The following is a 23386-nucleotide window of genomic DNA, read 5'->3' as shown; positions in this document are numbered from 1 at the left end:
CTACGAAGCTTACATTTGCAATCTTATACCGTTTAAGTGTATATTGGAAAAAAGACAATCTCGCTTATTGAACACATTCACCCTGGAGGGCAAACTGCTACGGTAATGAACACCACACTCTCAGAGAATTACAGTGTCCTTTATCCTGCTGTAGTGGAGGATGAAAAAGGATCTGGCCGACACGTACACACAGACACGCACGCACACACACAGAATGAGGGAGAGAAAAGAGAGGAAAAGTAGAAGAGAGGGAAAGAGAACAAACACGCATTTCAAGACCCCATAAACCTGTAAACAAAATCTGTGGAGCAGATAAATTATAAACGCCACAATGCAATTAAAGCCAAATTCAATTTGAGCACACACTGTCCATCTGTCACGGTGAAACAAAAGCCGAGAACCTCCATTATTACCAAATCCCTGCTCCCGTTAATTTGCTTGCTGGGAGATTTTTAGTTTCTAGGAGCAGGCCGTTCTTAAATGCCAGGGTTGCTCACTCGGGGTACGTCCTCTGAAAACAGCCTCCAGATGCTCCCAATCAGCCTTCATCAAACTGCCACCTCTTTTTCTCCAATAAGAATATTTTTCTTTTTCCCTCTGATCTTAATGAGGTTTTTTGTTCAACAACAATACAGCAAAACAAGGATACCTCTGGAGAGAGGCACAATAATCTACATTCTCCAGCACTTGCTAATGGCGCAACAGAAATTAGCAATAAAAAAAAAAAACCACAGAAAGAAAATCGAAACATCTAAATAACAATTTGTATTGGAGTATGCTTTTTAAAAATGTTCTTTTGATCGCATCAGCATGTCTCACAGAGGATGTCTAAAAGCCCTGCTAACAGGTGAGAAAATAACAGCTGATACAGTCACAGTGTGCATCTAAGATCTTTAGTCAAGCTCTGGTGAATCATTGTGTATGCTTCCTTGGTCCTGGTAAAATAGAAGCGCTCCTTTTCCTAATCCTGTTTGGCCACTTTAGAATGGGAGATAGAGATCTGTGCCCCAGAATCTGAGAGTGGGGTTCAAGGGACTGAGCTTTCGCTGCTTTAAGCCAGCGGGGAGAAAAAAAAACTATCATCTTCAAAGGTGGAAGAGTGTGTCAATTTAAAATCAGAAATGTATCTGGCATCTTTATGCTTCTTAAACTACAATACATCTTGGCTGATTAAAGCACATCAAAGACGGCTCATTCATTCCTCAGAGCAATGAGGGGAGATTTTAATTGCAAAATGTTAAACCTCACAATTAAAGGCTTTGTGCTACTCAGAACTAACCCAAACACAACCATTAAGGACAGCATACAAATTAGCCTCAGCACGAACGAGACTCAGGGATAAGGATGGTACTAACAAGTGTGCTGCGCAAATGATAATCTTCCATCAGAACCATCTCAAGGCACCATACCCGCTATTAGAGAGTAAGGATACAGCTAGAGATGGGCTTTTCACGGTCTCTCCCCTCTCTCTGTGACACTTTCCCTCACACACTCAGGGGCAAGCCAGCTAAAAAGGGGAAAATTTTAAATAAAGGGAGTTATGGAGACTCGTCATTTCAATCCTCTTCCTAGACAAACAGCTTGACATAAATATATACATAAATAAAAACTATGCATAAACATTGATATAATTTGCAGACAGAGATGTATGCATGCAAACAAAGATACACAAACACATACACCATTGAGGTGTCAGTGTGTCAGAAAGGGCTGTGCCTGCCATGATAAGAGGCTGACAATGATACTGTACAGCTATTAGGCTGGAAATAGCCTGCCAATACAAACAGTTGTCGGGCCAGCCCATTGTCAGACTCTGGATTTACAGTGAAGCCCAAAGAATTTAGTCACTTGCACTTTTGTAGGTAGTTTCCTGAACCTATTCACAACATTGTTTTCCTTCAAAATACTGGAGCATTAATAAGGAAAAATAAACACCTTGGAAAGGTGTGACAGTAAGTGAATAGATAAAGCCTGCCATTACCTTGCACACACACAATGCACACACATGCCTCCTTGTAACAAGCACAGAGCCCCCTTTTACAACCCCTCAGAGTAACAACCGTGTCTAATTAAAATTCACATTTCAACCAAAAAGGGAAAACAAGCCATCTTTGAACAATCCCGTCCGTCCTCGCCCTGGTCATGAATTTCAGATAAACACTGCGATACACCGAGAGTAGTGCCACATTAATTAAAAGCCTTGATAGACGCGGCTTCCATCTAACAGACCTATCAGGAATTAAATTTGTATCAGCGGCAGAAAGAGCAGTTGAGGGGTCCCTCAGGGGGATTAATGAAACAGACTTTCATAGAGGAGTCATCAGAGCCCTGGGCTGAGGGGAGGCGGTAGGGAAGAAAGGGCCAGCAGCAGGATGTCATGTGTGGGACCGTCGCGTCACTGACCTCTCATTTCATACTTTAATAAAGTCGCACCCAGGTGTCCTTGATGCTTTCCAGTCGCCTGGGGCTCTGGGAAAAGCTAAACAGGAGGCAGCCATAACATAATTCTGAATGCTCACCACCCCCCCCCCCCCACCCCGCTTTCTGTGTTCCCTCTGTGGTGTTGTGTTATACATCCATGGGCATGCACACACAAGCACTCCTGTAAACGCACACAGACATACATTGCAGACAACTGATGTTATGCTTTGTGTTATCATGATGGTACAGATTTTAGGCCTTTTATCAAGATGAAACTGTGCTTTGGTTGAGAAATATGCAGCCATTTCCTCATTGAAGTATTTAACTCAAGTATTCAGCTTGAGCAATACAGAGTAACAGTGTTACATCAATTTCTGCAGAACAAGCCTCAAATTCTGTTGAGTTGTACAGCGTTTGCCGTGTCACTTCAGCTTCATGATTTACTATCGTGCAGTTGGTTACAGGAAATTGGAACAGCACTGACTTGCTTTTGAATTGTGGTCGAGACAGTTTTCTGTTGAAAACAGAAGCAGATTATCTCGATGAGAAGGCAGCAGATTTAGAGATGTACAGTATGCAATATGTTATCACAACGCAGTCAGCCCAGACAGCTGCTATCTGTCATAAACTCTGGCTATTGTTGGCCACACTACACAGCAACATGTGACCTAATCTAGATGAGCGGCCACTGAGCAAATACATGGAATGGTGTCATTTTTAATAAAGCTGTTTTATGGACTCCAGTCAACAGAGCCAGAGGAACAGGCTGAAACTTCCTTGTGCAAATGATATGGCAGTAGGAGTTTCATAACTTCCTCTGCACAGACAAGCCTGTGGCAAGTCTCCTAACAGAGCACAGTGCAGCAGTTGGAGAGAGAGAGAGAAAGAAAGAAAAAAAAAATAACCTCAGCCTTATCAAGATTTTACAGAGACATTTCTTTAATTAGTTTTAATATTTCTTGTTTAGATAATGTCAGCCAATTGACAATTCAGTCCCAAATGGAACAGAGGGGAACTCTGCAGTTCTCTGATACAGAGAAAATGGCTGATTAAAAAGATTGCTTACTCCATTTGATTTAAATGCATATGCATATTTTGGACAGGAATCAAATACCTTCGCATGCACAAACTTTCAGTGCCGATCTTATCATTGATGTCTGAATGGTATCACGCCATAGTATTTGTTAAATTCACAAGGAAATTGTTGAAAAATGAAAGCTATCTTTGCAACATTAATTGTGCAAACACTCTCACAACAGCATTATCCTTTCCTAGTGTTACGTGCTCTATTTGCTGCCTGAAAGGCGAAGTGGACACGAGTTCTCACTGGTGACGGAGCGGTGATGGAAAAATAATTAGCGTTGCTGAGGAAAAGTTTCCTCTCTAGGAGATCTCAGACAAACACGCTGGGCCTCAACCCCAAAACAATGTTGATCAAAGCACGTAAACATCTGGAGCAATGAGACGCCTGCCTTTGGAACAAAGATACCTATTTATATTTTCAAAGATTACAACTAAAGATAACCAGACCTTGTGCATGAGGGAGCATTTAGAATACCAAAGGTTTTGAGTGTGATACTGTAGCCTACCTGCATATCCCCCACCTGTCTCTCCTCTAATCTTTGTTTTTTCACAGTCCTCACTCCCACATTAACACATTCTGAGGCTTTTGTACTCATGTCTCCTCTCCCTAACCACCTATCTCTGTCTCCCCCCCTCTCCCCACTCTCTCACACACACCTTTTCTCTTCACCGGGCAGCAGGTGTTGAGTGGTTGTGTTTACTCCCCCCGCCTCCCTCCTACCCTTCCCTTGCACTAAGGCTCTCTTTCCCTTTCTCTCTCTTTCTTTATATGTGTGTGTGTGTGTGTCTCTTTCTCTCTCTGGCAGCTGGTAGGAGGAGGGAGGAGGCTATAACAGCTGCACATGAGGGCGGGTGGAAAAAAAAGCACACAAGGCAAACAGCTCCAATCCCCTCAGGGTTGTCAACTCCGATCCCCCGAACCTCTGGCGTTTTTTAACCAGGCAAACAGAGGGAAAACTGTTGCAGTCAGAAGACATCAAGGTCCCCATTCCATCAGCTCTACCTGGTGATCTCAGCCACAGTGAGCAGGAGTTTGCGCTCCCAGAGGGTCTCTGTACACAGTGGTCTAGTAGCCTGCATGAAAAGTATCCACTTAATTCCACTTACAACCATTTAATAATTTCGAGTTTGAAAAACATGTCACTTCCAAATGGAAATTGTGCTCGAGGTACTTACATCTGTTGGAGGAAAAACACAAAACAACAGACACCATCAGGGTGCTTTTTTCTCTCTGTTTTTTCATCTCTCTCAAAGTCTGAGCTGTGTGTGTGTGTGTCGTTTTCACAAACAGCATCAAAATACATGAGATCAGCTCTCGGGCTTTGTTTGGCCCTGGCAAGGTTAGGCCAGCCTCATTCCAAATTTCCTGAGGGGGAACAGAGAGAAAAACGATTCCATGCAGATAAATCACTTGCACAGATCAAAAGACAAATCAGTGGCAAAGACAAAAGATGCTGACTTGCAGAGAACAATGGAGACAGGGAGACGTAGGTATCAGAGGAGCCGGCCCTAAGATCCCCGGCCCCACTCAATCAAACCTGCTAACCAGGGTTTGCATACTAGGTCAAACAAACTCTGCTTCTGCGAGGCAGAAAGTGTGTTTAAACTGATCTTGTTGAGCTATTTTTTGGGGGGCTACTGAGCTCTGGGTGTTTAGTTCTGCAGAGGAACAAGTAGGATTGTTGAGAGTTTCTGCCTTTGCAAACTCATCTTCGAGGTTTGATTTAATAGCTACCCCAAGAGTGGAAGACGCCCTGGTTTGTAAAGAGAAATGGGAAGGGAAAAAAAAAGAGAGGGGGTAAACTATTTGATATAGAGCATCTGTGTGTGTGTGTGTGTGTGTGTGTGTGTGTGTGTGTGCGTGGGTGGTTGTGCACGCGCACGTCTGTGTGGTTTGATGTATGCGTTCAGCCTGGCTTTCTATAGTTCTGCATCTAAGACAAGAAGTCCTGTCCCATGCAGCCCTTCACGCATCACAGCCCACAGTCTTCTATTAACTTCTTCAATACGAGCAATAAATAAATATATGGAATCCACAACTCTTTATCATCCACTCATCGCTTTGGAGAATCGAGGTGTCACAGAGAAAAGAGCCCTTTGGGAAGCAACGTGCAGGAGACAAGAACCAGCAAAGCCCCCTCACCAATATTACCTTTTGATCAAACTGCTTCACAGATATCAGAGGAGGCAACACATCACTTTTACAGCTCTGTTCTCTGTTTAAAAAACAATTCTCAAAAAGGGAAGGGTCATATGAAAAGCACCTTGTGACTTAGCTTTAAAGCGTATTTTATAATGTAGAGGACCAAATTACGTTCAAAAACACAGTTCACCATGCACCACTGACAGTCATTATTTGATCCTCTCCTCTGAGATCCATGTATGATAACACATCAATTTAGATTAAGGTGATATGAAAGAGAAATGTAAAATAGATTTCAAGGGGGAGGAGCTGATGCATTTGAGATGAATAAAATCATATTAAAATTAACATGTTGAGCTTCAGCACAGTCACAATTGACCTGCGAGGTGTGCTTAAGAAAATATTTTAAAATGAAGGACTGGGTCCAGATAGGCTGTAATAGCTGCCCATAAAATCTGCTGCACTCGTCAAAAAATGTTACACAATTCTTGACATCAGGCTTCATTCAAATATCAGGGGGGATAAGGAGGCCGATAGGGTCAAAGGATTTTCCCTAATAGATTTGGATAGAGGGTTAGAGCCCCATTCAGGTGTCATGAGGAAGATTAGCATGAAAATATAACCCGAGCTGGGTCCAGCCTTCAATGAAACTGACCTGCGTTCCACACTCCATTCGCTATCTCCAGTCCAAACAAGTGTGATTTGATACTGCTGTTCTGGCCTGGAACAGAGGGAAAAAACAAGCCCACTGCCACAACAAAGACAGGAAATTCAGCATAGATTCCTACTTCTCTCTTTTCTCCTGCCTCTCTATACCTAACAATGCTGGTAATGGAGAGAGAACAGTGCCCGGAGCTGGCAGAGACACCTGCGACATATTTTCTCCCCCACACCACTCCCCCGCCCCCCCGCCAACACCCCGTCCACCCTCCCGCTCTTCCCACCCCCTCGACATTAAAGTCCTTCACAGAAATCAGAATTTAATAAATCACCCCAGAGCCTGACAGAGTTTATCTCCGGGGGTCGCCTCCACTGTGCAGAGACTCACAGACAGACAAAGCCCGGCCCGATAAGATGTGAAATTAAATACAGTTAGCAGTTTGAGACAAAGGAGGGAGAGTGTCACACCGAGCTTTGTACGGCGTAAACGGCTGGCTGCTAGTCGGGGCACATACACACGCGTGCGTGCACGCTCACACAAACGCCACAGAGACAGCAGGGTGATTCATTTCAGGTTTCCTCTCACATTTAGCCTCATTTGCATCATCCACTGTCAACATATCGCCTCTCCCAGATATGTTCAAGAGCTTTCATTAGACGTCCAGGGGATGACATCCTTTTTACCCAGATGCACCATTATTAATCACTAGCTCTACTCCTATGTGGACTCATCTCCATCACGGATCAAACGCTATCTGCCTGTGTTTCCTTTCATTCAGCAGACATCCCTGACACCAGCCATCACTACAGCTAAAGGAGACTTATGGGAGTGTGTTGGGGCTCAGACGACCTTATGAATGCGGTACATAAGCATTTAGTACTGAGCGGATATAAATGTGAGGATTTGTTCGACACTGGTAGGATCTGTCAGAGCAAACCTCTGGCAGCCTAGCGCACATACCGTACAGCATACCAACTGGAGGGCTCTGTAAAACAATTAGCCGTACGTAAAAAAAATGAAACATGCAATATGAAATAGCTGTCTGGTGTTATACATAAGCATGATTGCAATGCTTTCATATGAGTATACAGTAATATTCTTTTCAATTAGCTGTGGTCTCCAGTTCACATCAGTATATGGCCGACCTCAGCTGTTCAAAGCTGATTTTTCCCCCTACTCGGTAGTTAAAGGAAAGCACAGTCAGGTTTCAAGGAAGAAGCGGTGCGGGTTGTTTAATAGGCTTAGCCTGGTCGTTGGACCTGACCTTTCCCTTTAACAATACTGAGGCCGATGGGCTTGGGCCTGCTCTGGGAACACAATGACCCGTGGGTGAAGCCTAATCTTCTCCAACTCCATTCTCTCTGCTGACCAGACGGCCTTCATCCACAGACTCTCTGTTGCTCCAACTGATGTCTTCCTGCTGAGACAACAGTGCCAAGGAACTGTCAACAGGCCTGGCCCTGCAGCGCCCCGACAGGGCCTCTCACACTGAGCCCTTCAGGGTCCACAGGCACTGACACTCCACGCACAAAGTGCAAGTGCCGCTCTCTAGAATGTTGAGAATGACAGGAATGCTGGGTGCCATCCTGCATCCTGATAACATTCTACAGTTAAGAGCATGATTAGCGGTCTCTGTATTCAGCCCGTCTATGGATGTGATTGAAAACAAGGACTGCTGAGTACTGTAGGCCACTGTCATTACAGTGCTGCAGCTTTTCATTTTGAATAACCTGATCATGAACCTCTCCCATCACACATGTAACCCTTAACTATAAATTGTGCTGCAGCAAGCCGTATTAATGCAAAATCATTTTATGTGTAACTTGAGGCTTTAAGATTTGAGACTACAAATAATACAGCTTTGAAACTCAACATAAACCAAGTGATCTCTGGATAGAAGTGTAACTTACTTGACATGCAGCAACAGGAAAGGCAAATGTCACAGGTGTGTAAAAAGGTTCTATTATACACCAATGATATATAATATAAAGAGCATTGCAAAGAGCACTGTAAATGTATGTTTACACGCATACAAACACACACACAAACACACTCAATAGCCTATTCCCAGATGGTTATGAATGCCCTCATACAAAGCTCATTGCTGTGGCAAGAGCATATCTGATTAAGGAAGAAATAAAGAAATGCCTCAGAACCCTGATGTATCCGATGCTGCATTGCTTTAACTTTTTAAGTGTTTGATCTGTGCAGGTGCTGACAAGACAGTTCATTCTTTTCCAAATATTTTCTGGTTTTTATTTTCCCTATGTTCAAATGATGAGCTGTGAAAGGTTGTTCTTTCTTCTCCATACAAGTAAACTATACAAAGAGGCGTTTGATCTCTGCAATCCGATCTGTATTTCTAGCATTGTCTCCAGTTCCTACTGTGGCATCTTAAAGGTCAGGAGTGAAAGGCCATTTGATAACTACAGAAAGACCTTTTGGCTTTATTACACTGCCTTTCATCTCCTTTCCTGCGGAGGTTAAAACAAAGCATTGCATCCTTTGAAAAAGAAAGGATAAAATGGATCGCTTGGAGCCTCAAGCCTTTTTTTGTCACTGGGGGAAGTCTGGCATCCAGTGTACAAGGAAAAGTCTAGTGGGATATGTTTCTGAGAGACGAGTCTTCTCAGGCACAATTAGCATATGTCCTCTCAACCTTCTACCAAACCTCTCAATGAGACCCTGAAATCCTATTGAGATATTATTACCACTCAAACAGGGCGTTAGACAAAACATCTAAAGTATGCACGCACACACACTCATACAGGTACACACAACCACACGCACATACAATCAAAGCTCAATGACACCCATTTCCCACTGAATATTCCTTTCTTTTTAATGGTAACCTTGGGAGACGGGCTGCACCGGCGCGACACTTAACAGCCACTAGTCTGAGAAAAATGTTTTTGATATGCTTGTGTCATTTAATCATCCACATTCTGCCGAGGCTGTGCAGGACAATTTTGCAGGATATTAACTCTCAACTAAACCCTGGCTTGTATCATTTGTGGGGCCAGTCAAGCAGGAGTCCCAGGAGGAGCAGAGACTTCCTCCTCACAGTCGTAGTAATCTAAGCTTGACTGGGCGCACGCACTCACACTCACACACACACACACACACACACACACACAACCACACACACACACACACACAACCACACACTGACAAACACACAGCTAATAGACAGGTAGAATGAACCATAAAGGAATAAAGGTATCAGGAAATGTATGGCTCAAATGAAGCCCTTTACTGACAGATACAACAGTAAAAGCATGAGTGTATTTGTGATTTGGGCGATCAAGTAGCAACAATAACACAGCTGATAATATAGTACAGTAAGCTGTGAAAAGCTGTAGAAAATCTATATATTCACACACAGCAAAATTACTTCCTTTTCTTTTTATTTCTACACCAAAGTTAGAGATTGAAGAGTATTCGTAAAAATGTCACTTTAACGTGATCCATTTGGACAGCTCACATTGCTTAATGGGGTAGGAAATTCATTTTTTCTGCTGTGGAACAGACATGGTGGATGATGTGATTCTATGCAAAATATATGAAGCCATTACTAGAAAAATGCATGAGTTTCAATAGTTGGAGGGGGGAAAAAGTATCTCATTGCATGGAGGCTATCCCTATTCTTTACCAGGGACCGTCACATACACACACACAATGCAAAAGACAGCAAAGGCAACTGATGAAAACCATTTTTGTTCCATCACAAAGAACTAGGTCACCCTCTCATAATTGTCAATCATGCAATAAATCTCTCTGTGGCACAAATGAATACGGCATTGGAAATGAGACAAAGCTTATTGGCATGCTATGTCAGCTTGACTCAATTCATCCCCCTTTTCACACAAGACCATTCATATGTGAAGTTGTGCAAGGGTGTCTCTCCCTCTCTCTCTCTCTCTTTCACACTCTCCCTCTCCCTCTCTCTCTCTCATCACACACACATGCTCTCTCTTTCTCATTGAGCATCTAACACACACTCGCACACAAGGAAACACACTCACACACTCCTAATGTGAAAGTTACATGGGATTAATGTATGTAGACAGACCATTTCAGCCAAGGGCTGCTTTATTATCATAACCATGTTTGTTCCCATAGTGAACATGTCTCGCTGTATTTTCTGCACTAGTGTGAAATTACTAGGAACGTACACAAGTTACTGTTAGAACACATTGCTTTCAAGGCATTAGCACATGCATGGTCAGTGCAGAGTTTAAAGATTTAAGTTAAAGTGATTCCTATCACACAAACTTTATTTTTCTGTTGACTGATTTTTTTACATCTGACAATATGATCCTATGATTTCTTTAAGCAGAGGCAACCAGCATTCACTTCAAACTATGAAACTGAACCGCATGTACTCCTGATTTATTTCTGCTAACCTCATAGCATACCAGGTGTAGAGAGGTCTGTTTCGTGCTATCTGATTGGCTAGGAGCATTGGCTTGACACAGCACTACAGCTCCATCCACAGAGGTTTGTGTCATGTCTCTGAGGACCCAACTGTCACTCTTTAAGAGGAGGGTAATAATAGCCGGGCGCCACAGCAAGTGGTGGCACAGGCGATTTTAAAGAAACATCAGGGAGACGGTGACATTTGAGTCTACGAGGAGAGAAACCCAAGCGCTGCAACCAATAAAGACTCCCACCGATATTCTCACTAGGCTTAGAGGGAGAGAGACAGAGGCAGAGAGGCAGCGTGAAAGGCAAAGAGAGATGTCAGTGTTAGATGAAAATGTGTTGACCTGGTGATATTGATACCCCGCTCATAACCTCTACAGGTGTGCAATGCCGTCAGGAAGCAGCTCTGGGTGTGGCTATCTCCATGGATAAAAGCCAGAATTGCAGACCTTATCGTTTTACAGTACAGCGAACGAGCTGCCTAGTTCACTTTGAACTGCTGACACCTGAAATGACTCTGTATTAAAAATCAAAGCTACCGTGCAAATAATACATTCATACACAGCACAGAAGATCTTTTTGTCTTTAACATTTGTATTTTTTTTATTTATTTATTTTTATTTTTTTGGAACCTGAACATACATCCAAGATAATGTTGTTAAAAAGTTTTTTTTTAAATTTGACTGAAGGAACATTATAACTTCTTACTTTATTCTTCACTTTCTAATTTAAGAAATATTCAGTTGACAATGACCTCAGGATTAATGACTGAATTTTGATTGGGCAGATTTAGCATTAAGTTATAGTGATTTTTTTTTTTTTTTTTCAGCATTTGAAAGACAGATCTGGAACAATCTGCTGATCACTGTCCAATGCTGCCACCAAAACTAGTCCTTTAGATATAACCTATAAATGTAAGAAGAGTCTAGCTTGGAAATTTGCCATTTGTGGAAACTGGTATTAGACCAAAGAAACGTGTTTCTGAAATAAAATAAGCTAAAATAATCACTTGTCATCACAATTATTCACTAATTTGGGTTTAATTCAACTTCAATTTATATTTTTCGTTTAGATTTTAATTTCTTTCTACAAACTATGTGATGCCAGAACTGTGCACCAGAGTCTCTAAAATTCAAAAGCAGACACAAGAGCAGCTTCGTGTCTAGCCTGCTGGCTCAACAGGAGCTCACTTTATGCACATTGTTAGTTATAATTCAATGCAACAAATTGACTGCATAAAATGTTTCTGGTGTCTAAGTGAATTCAGACTTCACATAAATAGCTGTGGGGCCATTTTCTTAGTTTTTCATCAGAAGGTATTGACTGAGCAGCTGCTTTGAACCACCACAGAATGTGCTGCTAGTCTCAAGTGTCATTAGCTTCAGGGCTTTTCCAGCTAGCGCCAGGTAAAGATTAGATAACAATCAGCCCTTTAATAGATACTGTTGGAGGCACTGGAGCCGTTCCTGTGCTGTGCTGTTCATCTGAAGCTAACAACAGAAGAAGAGAGAGTGGAAACCGATGTCATTTCCTCCCTGGTTACGTTTCTTTGATGTACCACTGAGCCCAGCAAGGAACAAGGCGGTTGTTAAATTACATGTAACTGTTGGCTCAAACTAGTGTCAGTGTACAGTGTGTCTGTCTGTCTGTCTGTATTTGAGCAGCACATTTCTAGTGTGGGCTTTAATAAACAAGAATACACTACAATAAACTGAAGTTTTGAAATAATATTAATATATTTGACTACTTTGGTATCAAAGTTTTTAATGCTAACAAAAATGGAGTCTTTGCATGCATCTACTCTGCAATCACCTGCCATTTAAAAATAACAGCTCACTCCTAACTTAACACCAGATGTCATTTGAAAAACATGATATTTTCTTTATATAAAGGAAGGTGTATCTGCAGAGAGTGTTCCCAAACTTTGAGTAAAAAATGTTTTTAAAAAGTTAGATTATATGATATGCGTTACTTCACTGAAATTCCAGAAGTACAAAGGACTTATTGTTGGATGACATTCCTTTCTTCAATATACTTCAATTATTAAGGAGGAGTCCTTCATATTGAGTAGAGAGCTTCAAAAACACTGACAATGAAGAAATAACATCTGCATGTTTACTCAGGAGAAGATTCATCCCTGATAGCCTCCATGAAAATGAAGAGGGGGACAAAAAACAAGTGGAGGAAATTTGTGGAATCCCATCTGAGATTGCTTCCCTGATGGATTCCTTTTCCTGTCAGCTCAGACGAGAAATGAAGCCAGGGAAAATTAACTCCTGATACAGCTACGCTGAATTAGACAGAGAGGGAAGGGGGAAAAAAAGCCTACACACTTTTTAAGGATTCCAGCCTTGTCATTTTCAATTTTCTGCTCTTTGGACATGCTTGTATTCAGATTCCCCAACATCTATTCGCCATATCAATCCTAATTAGACAATCTGGGCCCACGAAGGATGGGAGCGGAGTTATTTGCATAATTTAATCATAAATACTCAGTGATACATATTTCCAAATGCATTTGTACAATTATCTTTTCATCCTTGGGGCAAAAGTATTAATATGATTAGGCAATAATTCTTTAAAAAAGGGGGAAAATAGGAAACCAGCAAGTGTGCACTCTTTTTTAAACTCCAGCTTTGGGCTATATGAAAAATTAATTAATTTCTGAAGAAAATCAATTTCTCTATGTGACCATATTAGACAGAGCCAGGCAAGGGCCTGCATTCCTTCTCCAATCAGGAAATCTCATCTGCTCCCTCTAACTTCTGTCAGTAGCATTTAACGTCCTGGTACGAACGTCAGTGACTTTTGCTGTGCTCCCTAAATGCGCTGTAATGTGAAGGAGCCCGTGAGTAAAGACAAGCTGGGGAATTCTGGCTGGGGAAAAAGGAGAACAGAAATCAGAGTGACCCAAAATCTATTGCTGCTCTGTCAGGTAATCAGTCTCAAGTGCAGAATCATAAGGTAAAATCACTGTTAACAAATCTAGTTTAACATGCTAGATAAGTCATATTGACAGATATATTTTAAACAGCATAAGTCTGTTGTCTATAAAATCAAACCTAATACTCCTTTATGGTTGGTGAACACAGTTAAAATAGGTCATTTTGATATACTGATCAATATGGAAAGACCTGATGTCAATTTTAAACCATTTCATTTTTGTAGAAGAATTAATTGGTAATTCAATTGCTGTTGCCGATCCAGTAAAGGCATGCAAATAAGATAGAAGCTTGGACAACTAATGCATCCGACAGGCAAATTAACAATACAGGCCTCTTTGCCATGCAAATAGCCTCTAAATCCACAAATGACATTAGACAGTGTCAAACAAAGCCTCTTTAACAAGTAAAATCTGAGGTTTCAACGGTCTTGGCTCAGCTTCACTGTAAGCTACCAAAATATGATCTTAGAAGAAATGAAGAAAATTAATGTTACTTTTGTCAACAGAGCTAGTCTGTGGATTTTCCTACAAAAATGTTTTAATTTGCACTTGTTCCAGCTGAGCGAATGTCAAGTCAATAAAGCAATTCTGATTTTCAAGGAGACTATTTGTTTGCTAAAAAACACCTTGCCGCCATCTGCCAACTGCACAGTTGACTTGAGCACATGTACTGTACCTAATCAAATTTAGCAGAGCCCCACTGAAGGATTAAAAATGTTAAAAAAAAAAAAAAGAGAGAGAGAGAGAGAACTTTAAATGCTTTTTTTTACTTCAATAAAGAAACAACACACAAAATGAAGGCCAATTTGACTTTCAAGAAAGTACTTGAATAGATTTGGATTTTAAACAGCTTTGTATACCATTATCTCTCTCTCACCCTCTCTCTCTCAGTCTTACTCTCTGTCTCTCTCTCTCCCTCTCTCTCTCTAATCAGGCATCTGTCACTCTGTTTTTGAAGTTATTATCGCCCAAGCTCCCTCTTGGATGTGGTTGCTGGGTGACGGGTATCTTAGCACCCACTCTGACTGGGAATGATTTGAATGGAATCCAGAAATCTCCCCTGAGTACCTGTAAACACATCCGTGCCTTGTAGAAAACAAATATATTATAAGAGAGCTCAGCAGAGGAGAGGAGGGAGAGAGACAAGCTGGCACCCTCAGTGGCAGCTCACACTGAGCGCTAAACAAAACAATTACCGTCATTTGCAAATATGTGTGTTTAGGCATAAACACTCTTGAAGTAAGAACAAGAGAGGTGATAGCTCTCATAACACTTGCTGTCATTTCAGTATCAATTAAATATATTTGTTAAAGAAAAAGTCGTTTCACTGCGACCTGTCACTCGTAACATTTCAGAGTCAGATCTGTTTGACTGAAACGAGCCGGGGAAAATCTATTTAAGAAGGGCATGTAAGTGAAAAGCCGTCCCATTCCCAGTGGTGGGACATTGTCTGGGGCGTGTGGTTAACCTTCAGGGGTAGACAATGATTGTCAATTAACTGCTGCATTTCTGCGCCCCAGCATCGGATAGCCTGCCTTCACAAAGCAGACCAATGAGAGATATGCGATATCTCTGCACCGCCCCCCGTGTTATAATAACCTTTCAGAGAGTTCAAGTGTCACACAGCAATAAGAACCTTTTCCATCCCACCGCAGGGAAAATGAAAAGGAAAACAAGTAGCTGGAACAGAGGGCTCCTGGAGGGCTCCTGGAGGGCCAGAGTCATAATGTAGGGGAGATTACTGAACCTGGATCTGTATGGGAGCAAGAGCGAACACTGCTAATCTGGCATGAGAGTCCTTAAGAAAATGAAGGGGTCGAGAATGACTATATTCCTAGTATCGTTAAAGATTAACAATAATTACTAAAGTATGTTATGTCCTTATTAGTCAAAGTACACATAGCTCAAACACAAACTGTTTAATTATGTAGAAGGAAATTTTCATCATAAATTCTCATTTCTGAAACTCTCACTAAAATACAAAAAAAAAAAAATCCAACATTACAATTCTGAAAAACTCTGTTGTCCATTTAGTGTTATGCTAAAGTAAGCATCGTTGGGAACAATTTGGTTGGAGCTTGTTTGTGTCCACATCAAAACTAAAACAGCGGGATGCAGCAGTGCTCTGTGATGCTATTCACATTCACACTGTGTGCAAAATGAGAGTAGTGTTGTTTTAACACAATAGACCGTGGGAGGGGAAAAAACAGCATGTGAAATAGTAAGACCCATTGTACAGGAGTATTATTCACTTCATTGTTACTACTCTGCCACTGTATAAAAAGAGTAGTGACATTGTGGTAATGGGGCAAGATGAAAAGCTAAACTATCTCAGGCAGCAGGCTGTTGTTGTGTAACCTGAGCGAGTTAACCGGTGAACTCAGACACTTTTTATCTTACAGAAATCGGTCCAAAACGGAACATCGACTTAGGAGAGGGAACTTGTTTTCACCTACAGGGCAACCTGTGTCCTGTTTCCTCAGACTGATCATTTTGTCAGCAGCAATTCAATGACAGACGGAGCAAAGCACACATCCCAGCAAATAAAATCAACTCTTTCTAAGTAACAGAAGCCTTTTATCCAGCGGATGCCTCACTGTTCCATGATGTAATTCTCCAAATGGGGCAGGCAGGCGGGCAGGCCGGGTCTGAGTGATTGATTTCAGCCCAGCACCGGGAGAACCTGGCTGCTTTCAGAGACAATTACAGTCCTGTCCATGTGCCCGTAATAGCCCAGCACTTTAGCGTCATTAAAGCGACGCGAGGCACTGCATTATCCTTTAACCCCATCGCTGGCCATCCCCCCATTGACAACCCGGAGAGTTCAACCACATACTTTGTCACCTGAAGCCCCACGCCTGGCTTGAGAGGAGGATCACCACACAGTATGTTTCTCTCTATGGAAAGGGTGGTGGTGGTGGGGGGGGTGTTCTGCTCCCTTGATGCTTTATGTAAATGATGCTTAAGCACCAAAGTGCATAGGTGAGTTGTCGAGACGATTGCTACTGGAATGGAAATATGGAAACGGCAGCATGTTCATGTTCCAAATACTGCATGGAGATGTGTGAGGCTGACTGTTCTGAACTGTGTTTAAAAAGTGTAAGCCGCTGAAAATTTAAATAAATGAACTACATGACGAAAAATGTGATCAAATTTTTTCTCTCGGTTTCTTCAAAATGTCTTGAGTTACTTTATTTTGTAATATAACACCAGGCTTTGAGAGTCAAAATGTGTTCAACCTCATCATACATATGGATCTTAATTACACAAAACTGTACATAAAAATTATGTTTGCACAGCAATTTCAGTGTGTGTGTGTCTGCATTAGTGTGTGTTTTTTTTTCACATGCCTGTAATACTTAAATGTGCTCCTAAAAGTCTGAATTAAAGCTAATCTCACACTATAATTTTTCCAAAAATAATGTATGCTTTTAAACTGAGGCTCAAAGTGTTTATTGTTATTCCCCACTGATGTGAGCCTTTCCATCATATTTGCATTTCCAGCTCATTTCTGGGTAGGAGATCAATATGGAATCAATCATAGTGACAGGTAAGATGGTAAATTTGACCAGGCTGAACCATCCTGTGAGACAGAGTGATACATCAAAGCTAGGAGCAACAGAACAGTAAAAATGGCTTTTAATCAAATATTGATCCCCACTTAAATCATGCCATATTAAAATATATAAAGCTCAAAATATATGATTTAGTAATATGGGGAAATGCATCAATTTCTACATGTGTAGTTGTTTACCTCACTCACTGTGTATTAACTTCCTTGTTAGAAATTTAGGCTGTCTGATTAAGGTACACTCTCGTGTGTGTATGTCTCGTGTGTGTGTGAGAGGGTGTGTGTGTGTGTGCGTGAAAATTATCCCTTGCATTTACAGTGTGATAAACTGGCTTCATGCACACTCTTTCAACAGGAACCATAAGTATATTGTAAGAAATGTACTGGCTATCATACAGAGGAAACAACTATTTATACAAAAAATATTAAATGTCGTCTAACTAATCCTGATAATCTGGGTTTGTCTTGTTTACTTTCTAAAAATCAAACTGATCACAACTGGCATCATTTTGCCCCTGTAGCAAGGACATATAATAAGTTATAACCTACTTTAATTTCAGTAATTTTAAATTAAATTTGAGCTGGGAGTTAAATTAAAGAGGATTTACATTAAAACGTGGCACCTAAAAGATGTCAAGGCTCCTCTTTCTGAAATTCTCTTGCAGAGGCAGCTCTACACCTGAAGTTTATTCAACAGCATTGTGAAACTGAGCAGAGGGGTAGCCTGCATTATCGATTCATTTGTTCAGAGGCAGACAGGCTATCCATCATGGCACAGCTTTGCCCTGCACGTGTTAAAAACTTTCACTGAACTTTTTCACTGATGTTGCGCGCTGGCCTCTTCCCGTCCAACAAGAGAACTAGCAGCACGTTACTTGAATGTTTGGATGGAGTTCGGCATACACGATCACGATTCACACACCTACACACGCTGTAACAATCGATTAGGATATTCGACTGATAAGTTAATCGTGTCGCTTGAACCACTTGTTTAATAAAGGGAAAATGTCTCCCCCTCTCTTGCTCCTGCGCCTTTACGCACGGCTGTCCGTAAAGACATTTAAATCAAAATGCCGTACACAGCTCTCCACTAACCTTGCATTGGTGCAGTCGTTGTACAGAGTCTCGAAGTCTTTTCTGGAGATGAGTTTACAGCGGTTCACCCCGGGTTGGATGGCGCCGAGCCCTCTGAGGATGCGGACCTGCTCCACATTGCACACCACCGGCGTGATCTCCAGCCGCTTCAGCTTGGTGTAGACCGTGTGCAGTCCGCCGACCAGGTGCTTCAGGAACAGGTCGAAAGCCTGAGGAAGGCAGATGAGCTCGCAGCCGTCCACGGTGAAAGAGGCCACTTTGGCACCGCGCAACTCGACCATCTTGCACTCATTGTTTTGCGGTATGTTTTCAACAGGCGACGGGGTCGAGTACACGGGTTTGCTGGGGGGTAGAGCCGCGGTCGGGGTCGGGATGCCCGGGCTGCTGGTGGCGAGGAGCTCTGATCTGAACAGGTTCTGTCCGGGTCCGGATGGGGGGGCCAGGGATGGAGATGGTGATGAAGTTGTCGACGGCGGGGACGTCGTAGCGGAGGGAGTCGAGATCGGAGGCGGTGGGACCAGAGGAGTTGGTGGGATCAGAGCAGCCGGTACGGCCATGGTCACCTACAGGAGGGGAAGAGAAGTAGCCGAAGTTCAAAGTATAAAACCCAGCCTGTCGAGACACCCCTAAATGAAAGAATCCACGAGAGTTTCGCTCCTCAGATAAGTTGGGAAGTAAAAAGAGCTGCCGAAAAAAGGCGTGCTGAGTGAGGGTTTTTGGGGGGGCTGAGCGGCGGGACAATGATCAAAGATAGGAGGAGGAATGACAGGAGGAAAATGAGCTGAAAAGTGCAGCTCCGCTCTGTGGATGAGTTGTTGTTGTCACACGGTACAGAGAGGGAGGAGCTAGGGGACAGTGAAAGCCTTTGAAGAACAGATAACTGGGTACTGGCTACTACTGAAATGTTTCAGGTCTGTTAAGATTCATTGTTTATTCCACACATGAGAAATCCGGATATATCAGATCATAATAGGTTTTTAAAACAATCTGCATATGTTTTTTTTTTTTGTTTGTTTGTTTTTTTTGGATTGTTTTTTGTTTCCTTCCTGTGGTCAAAAACGACATGCAGTCACTGTGTACATCTGAAATTTCAGTTACTAGCTATTTCTGGCTATAACTGCACTTCAACAGCCATACAGGTTTCACCTGCTACCCAACAGTATGCAAATCCCCTGCACCAGTGTTAAGAGTTAATAACAGTTAAGATTATCACTAAGCATCAAAACGTTCAGAAAAACCTTTGCACTTTGTGTTGTTTACATGTTGCTACTGTTTAAAACATTTTTAAAACTTGTATTTTTTTCAGATTCTGGTATTAATAATGAAATATTTGTCATATTTCTGAGTATGCCATTATGACTCACTGTTCAAGGTACACATTATCTGTGAAAGTCGAAAGTGGAGATGGCAAGACACTATTTAGATTGCCGTGTATACTGTATGTATACACGGCAATCTACACACACATACACACTTATATCATACTACATGTGCAGTACTTCATATCAATAGTTGTTCTCCACTTATTATGTCCAGTTCAAGTTTAATACCCGAGATAACTATTATTTTATTATGTAAGAATTACAGGTGAACATGTCAAACAATGTGTCCTCAGGCATTCAAATTGCTAATGAACTCCCAATTTACTGTAGATAAAAGGGCACTACCTGAGAGAAACCAAAACCTTCATATTGCCAGAGCCAATAACATTTAAGAATTTGAGTGGTGTGGTGTGAAAAAACTGGCAAATACTAGACACACACACTGACCATAAAAAATAGTGACTGTTTACTTTTTGGGTGTCTTGCACAGTGATGTGAAACGTTAGACATGGTAAACACATTGTGCAACCTCCAGACAGATCACCAGCTTGTTCAAGGGTTATACTATTTTATGATGCTGAGTACTGAACCAAGCTTAAGGCAGGTGGAATGTGAACTCTCAAACTTTCCCTCAATTTCAATCTCAGACAATAGAGGAAAGAAGGATAAAGGCAGGGAGGGAGGAAGTGCAGCACAGTGTCAAGGGTCAAGTCCATGTGCAGCTCAGCTGTTGTAGAGTTTACACTTATATTAAACCACTGTGGCACATCATGAAGTCCAGTGCATTTATTTTTTTTTTTTTTTGACAAATCAATCAGCTGGTGTAACTCTACAGTATGTAAATATGCAACAGAATTATTCTACATCAGACAATTCATTAACAGAATGCACCTTATTAAAATTAGGACTTTTTTTCCTTTTGTTAGAAAGGACCACTAAACAATCCTCAGCTTTTATGAGTTATTCAAGGCATGACAGAAAACCACAACTGGACTTTTGTTTTGCAGAAAGTGCAGCAATGTTTTAAAATTAGTTGGGAGTGAGCACAAATGTAAGGGTTTTTACTTTCTGTAAACCAACTTGGTAGAGCTCATTTCAGCAGATTTCCAATTATCCAGTGGGTCTGGAGACATACATATGAAACCATAACTCATCAAGAACAGGGTTGCTTATCACAGTCTGCACTTGCCCTAATATTCTGTGTATTCCTGTTGTCCTGTTGTGTCAGATCAGCTTTAAGATAAGCAGTGTGCCACTTCAAAATTATCATTCAGGGAAAGAGGTAGCTTGTAGTGTAAAATCAATAGCTGCTTAAAATTCATTGCCAGGCAATCCATTTGCCCTTTATGTTGCTAACCTTTCACTTAAATATGCACCATATTAAGATTTCATTATATACAATGAATGTCACAACAGTTTGCCCACTATTTCTCTTGTTTGCATGGGTTAACTGCAAATCATTGTGCTTGTAATGTCTGAAAAATGACTTTCATTAACATTATGTAGGGGGGGAAAAAGGAAAATATGTGAGCTTGAGCAGCCTAATAGGTATTAAAAGGCACCACAGGATATGTATGATGTTTTAGATACAGAGGCCTTTCAACAGACTGGGTGGGCTGCATCTGTTTGACCCCAGTTATGAAAACACAGCGCAACACAAAAATGAACTCCGTATACTAGCACAGTCCTTAACACCACAATACTTTGTTGATATAAATCTGCACAAATGCTAAATTATTACTGCATGTAAAATTAATGTGTGGGAACCTGTTGTGGAAGGAAACAAAGTACTAGAGAAACTGTTTACTTGTGACAAAAATGTGTGGTATATTTCCTTTAAGCAGAGTGGAACTTAGTATCAGCAGTTTAAAACTATCCTTGCAAAAATAGTTGGAAATAAGTATCGTGAATGAAGTTTCCAGCGTGACTAAACTAAGTCACATAAACAGTTAAGAATTTTCCTAAAAGTACACAGAAGTACAGTACATGTGGATGAGATTGCGGTAAACAAATGACTATGTCAAAATGTAATCACCCAGTATGATGTATGGCATCAGGAGAGTGTTTGAAAATGTATAGATATGGGACAAGACTTGTGTATGATCAATGACACAGTATATTGTTTGATGTAATAATTTATTCACCCCATAAAGCTTTGATAAAACAATGTTGAAAAGCAATTTAAATTGAATTCATTTAAATGTCAATTCTCATGGTTAGGATTTTTCTATAATTGGCTATTTAATTAAAATAATTTTCATAGTCATTAATACAGCCAGCAACTTGTAGCGCACTGACGTGTTTTAATTACATGGTATTAACAAAATTGATATGCTTTAGAAAGCATGGTGAATAAGAAATAATTAGACCAATCATACATCATCCTCTTATGGACATTAAGTGTATCACAATATAATTGATGAACTTAAAAAACGAGAGAGATAAATAACTTTAATTGTACAGAGTTGGTGTACAGAGCTTGGAACAAAGAATCATACTCACGATGTATTATATTTCAGAGGCAATTCATTATCTGTAACATCACTTAGCTCTCTGTGCCCAGCACTCTCCTCTAACCTATGATTACATGACATTTGAAAGCAGTGATACTGTGTAGTCTTTTAAAATGTCCTTTTACCTAGTACGCATAAATCTTCAAACTGTTTTTCTGCATGGGCAAATACAGGGGAGAGAAGCAGCTTTAGACATACGAATCATTTAGATGCTTGGAATAAAGCAGTTATTGATCATGAATATTTGTTTCTCCAAGGTTACACTGCCTTGACCCCATCTATCCTTAGACACCATCCAACACAAACATGCCATTTGGGGTAAAAGGGTGATGTCAGAGAGCACTCTGATGGTAGAGGGTGTGCGAAGGTGTAATATTCTACACTTCGATGGTTACATCAATGTCTTCATAATAAAGCTATAGGCTTCCTCTTGCTGTTACATTACTGAGTCTAAGACCACTAACTTAGGCAAAATGTGATACTGTCACAGTCGACATTACAGTTGAGACAGCTGATAAATCATTTTTCATGCAAAAACTCTAAACATAAGTACACGATGATTCTGATGATTCATTTTTGTTTGTTTTTTGTTGATTTTTATTTGTTTGTTTTCCTATCACTGTAAATTGAATATTTTGGAATTTGGACTTTAAAAAAAACATCTGAAACCACCTTGGAATCTGGAAACATTTGATGGGTGTTTTTGATCATCTTCTGACATTTTACAGACCAAATGATTTAAGGAGAATAAACAGATTTAACTTAACTTTTTGCTTTGCAGTTGTTTACACATACCTCAAGTACTTCTGACCAAACTTTTATGCATAAAGTGCAAGTCAAGTTTGTATAAGGCATATTTAGAACAACACATGCTTACCAAACAGACCAAAGACACAACAAAAACAAAGTTAGAAAAGTCAAAAAAGGAAGACAGAATGCCAGATTGAGTGAGAATTCTACGAAATGTAGTCTACATCAGTTCTGTTGTTGAGCTTCTCAGCTTTATATAGAATCACAATTTCTTCCAGAGTAATGACATTATGCAATTAAATTAAGATAACGCGAGAGATAATTCAGAATGAACAGCTATTTGAGCACTTACAGTAGAGACATGCAGTGTAAATATGCGTAAAGTCCATGCACAATCTTCCACCTCTTGATACAAGTGCAAAAGGCAGGACTAGGATTAATAGAATGCTCCTTCACAC

The 23386-nt window shown here is 41.0% G+C and overlaps 1 protein-coding gene across 5 annotated transcripts in view; it reads right to left on the bottom strand.

Moving 5' to 3' along the window:
• dachd (dachshund d) overlaps positions 1–19182 on the bottom strand; it is a 90707-nt gene extending 71525 nt beyond the window's left edge. For 2 of the 5 annotated variants that reach the window (XM_051072289.1, XM_051072313.1), the window contains exon 1: positions 18344–19181. In XM_051072289.1, coding sequence (XP_050928246.1) covers positions 18344–18900 — 557 coding nt within the window. In that variant the 5' untranslated portion in view covers positions 18901–19181. Of the gene's footprint in view, positions 1–18343 lie in introns of all 5 variants that reach the window. The other 3 variants (XM_018702757.2, XM_051072303.1, XM_051072294.1) reach the window with 3 other exon arrangements.
• Positions 19183–23386: the final 4204 nt, after the last annotated feature.

This window comes from Lates calcarifer, linkage group LG1 (genome assembly GCF_001640805.2).
Source record: "Lates calcarifer isolate ASB-BC8 linkage group LG1, TLL_Latcal_v3, whole genome shotgun sequence".
In the NCBI taxonomy this organism is placed as follows: domain Eukaryota; kingdom Metazoa; phylum Chordata; class Actinopteri; family Centropomidae; genus Lates; species Lates calcarifer.
This window is presented reverse-complemented; position numbering and strand designations above follow the sequence as displayed.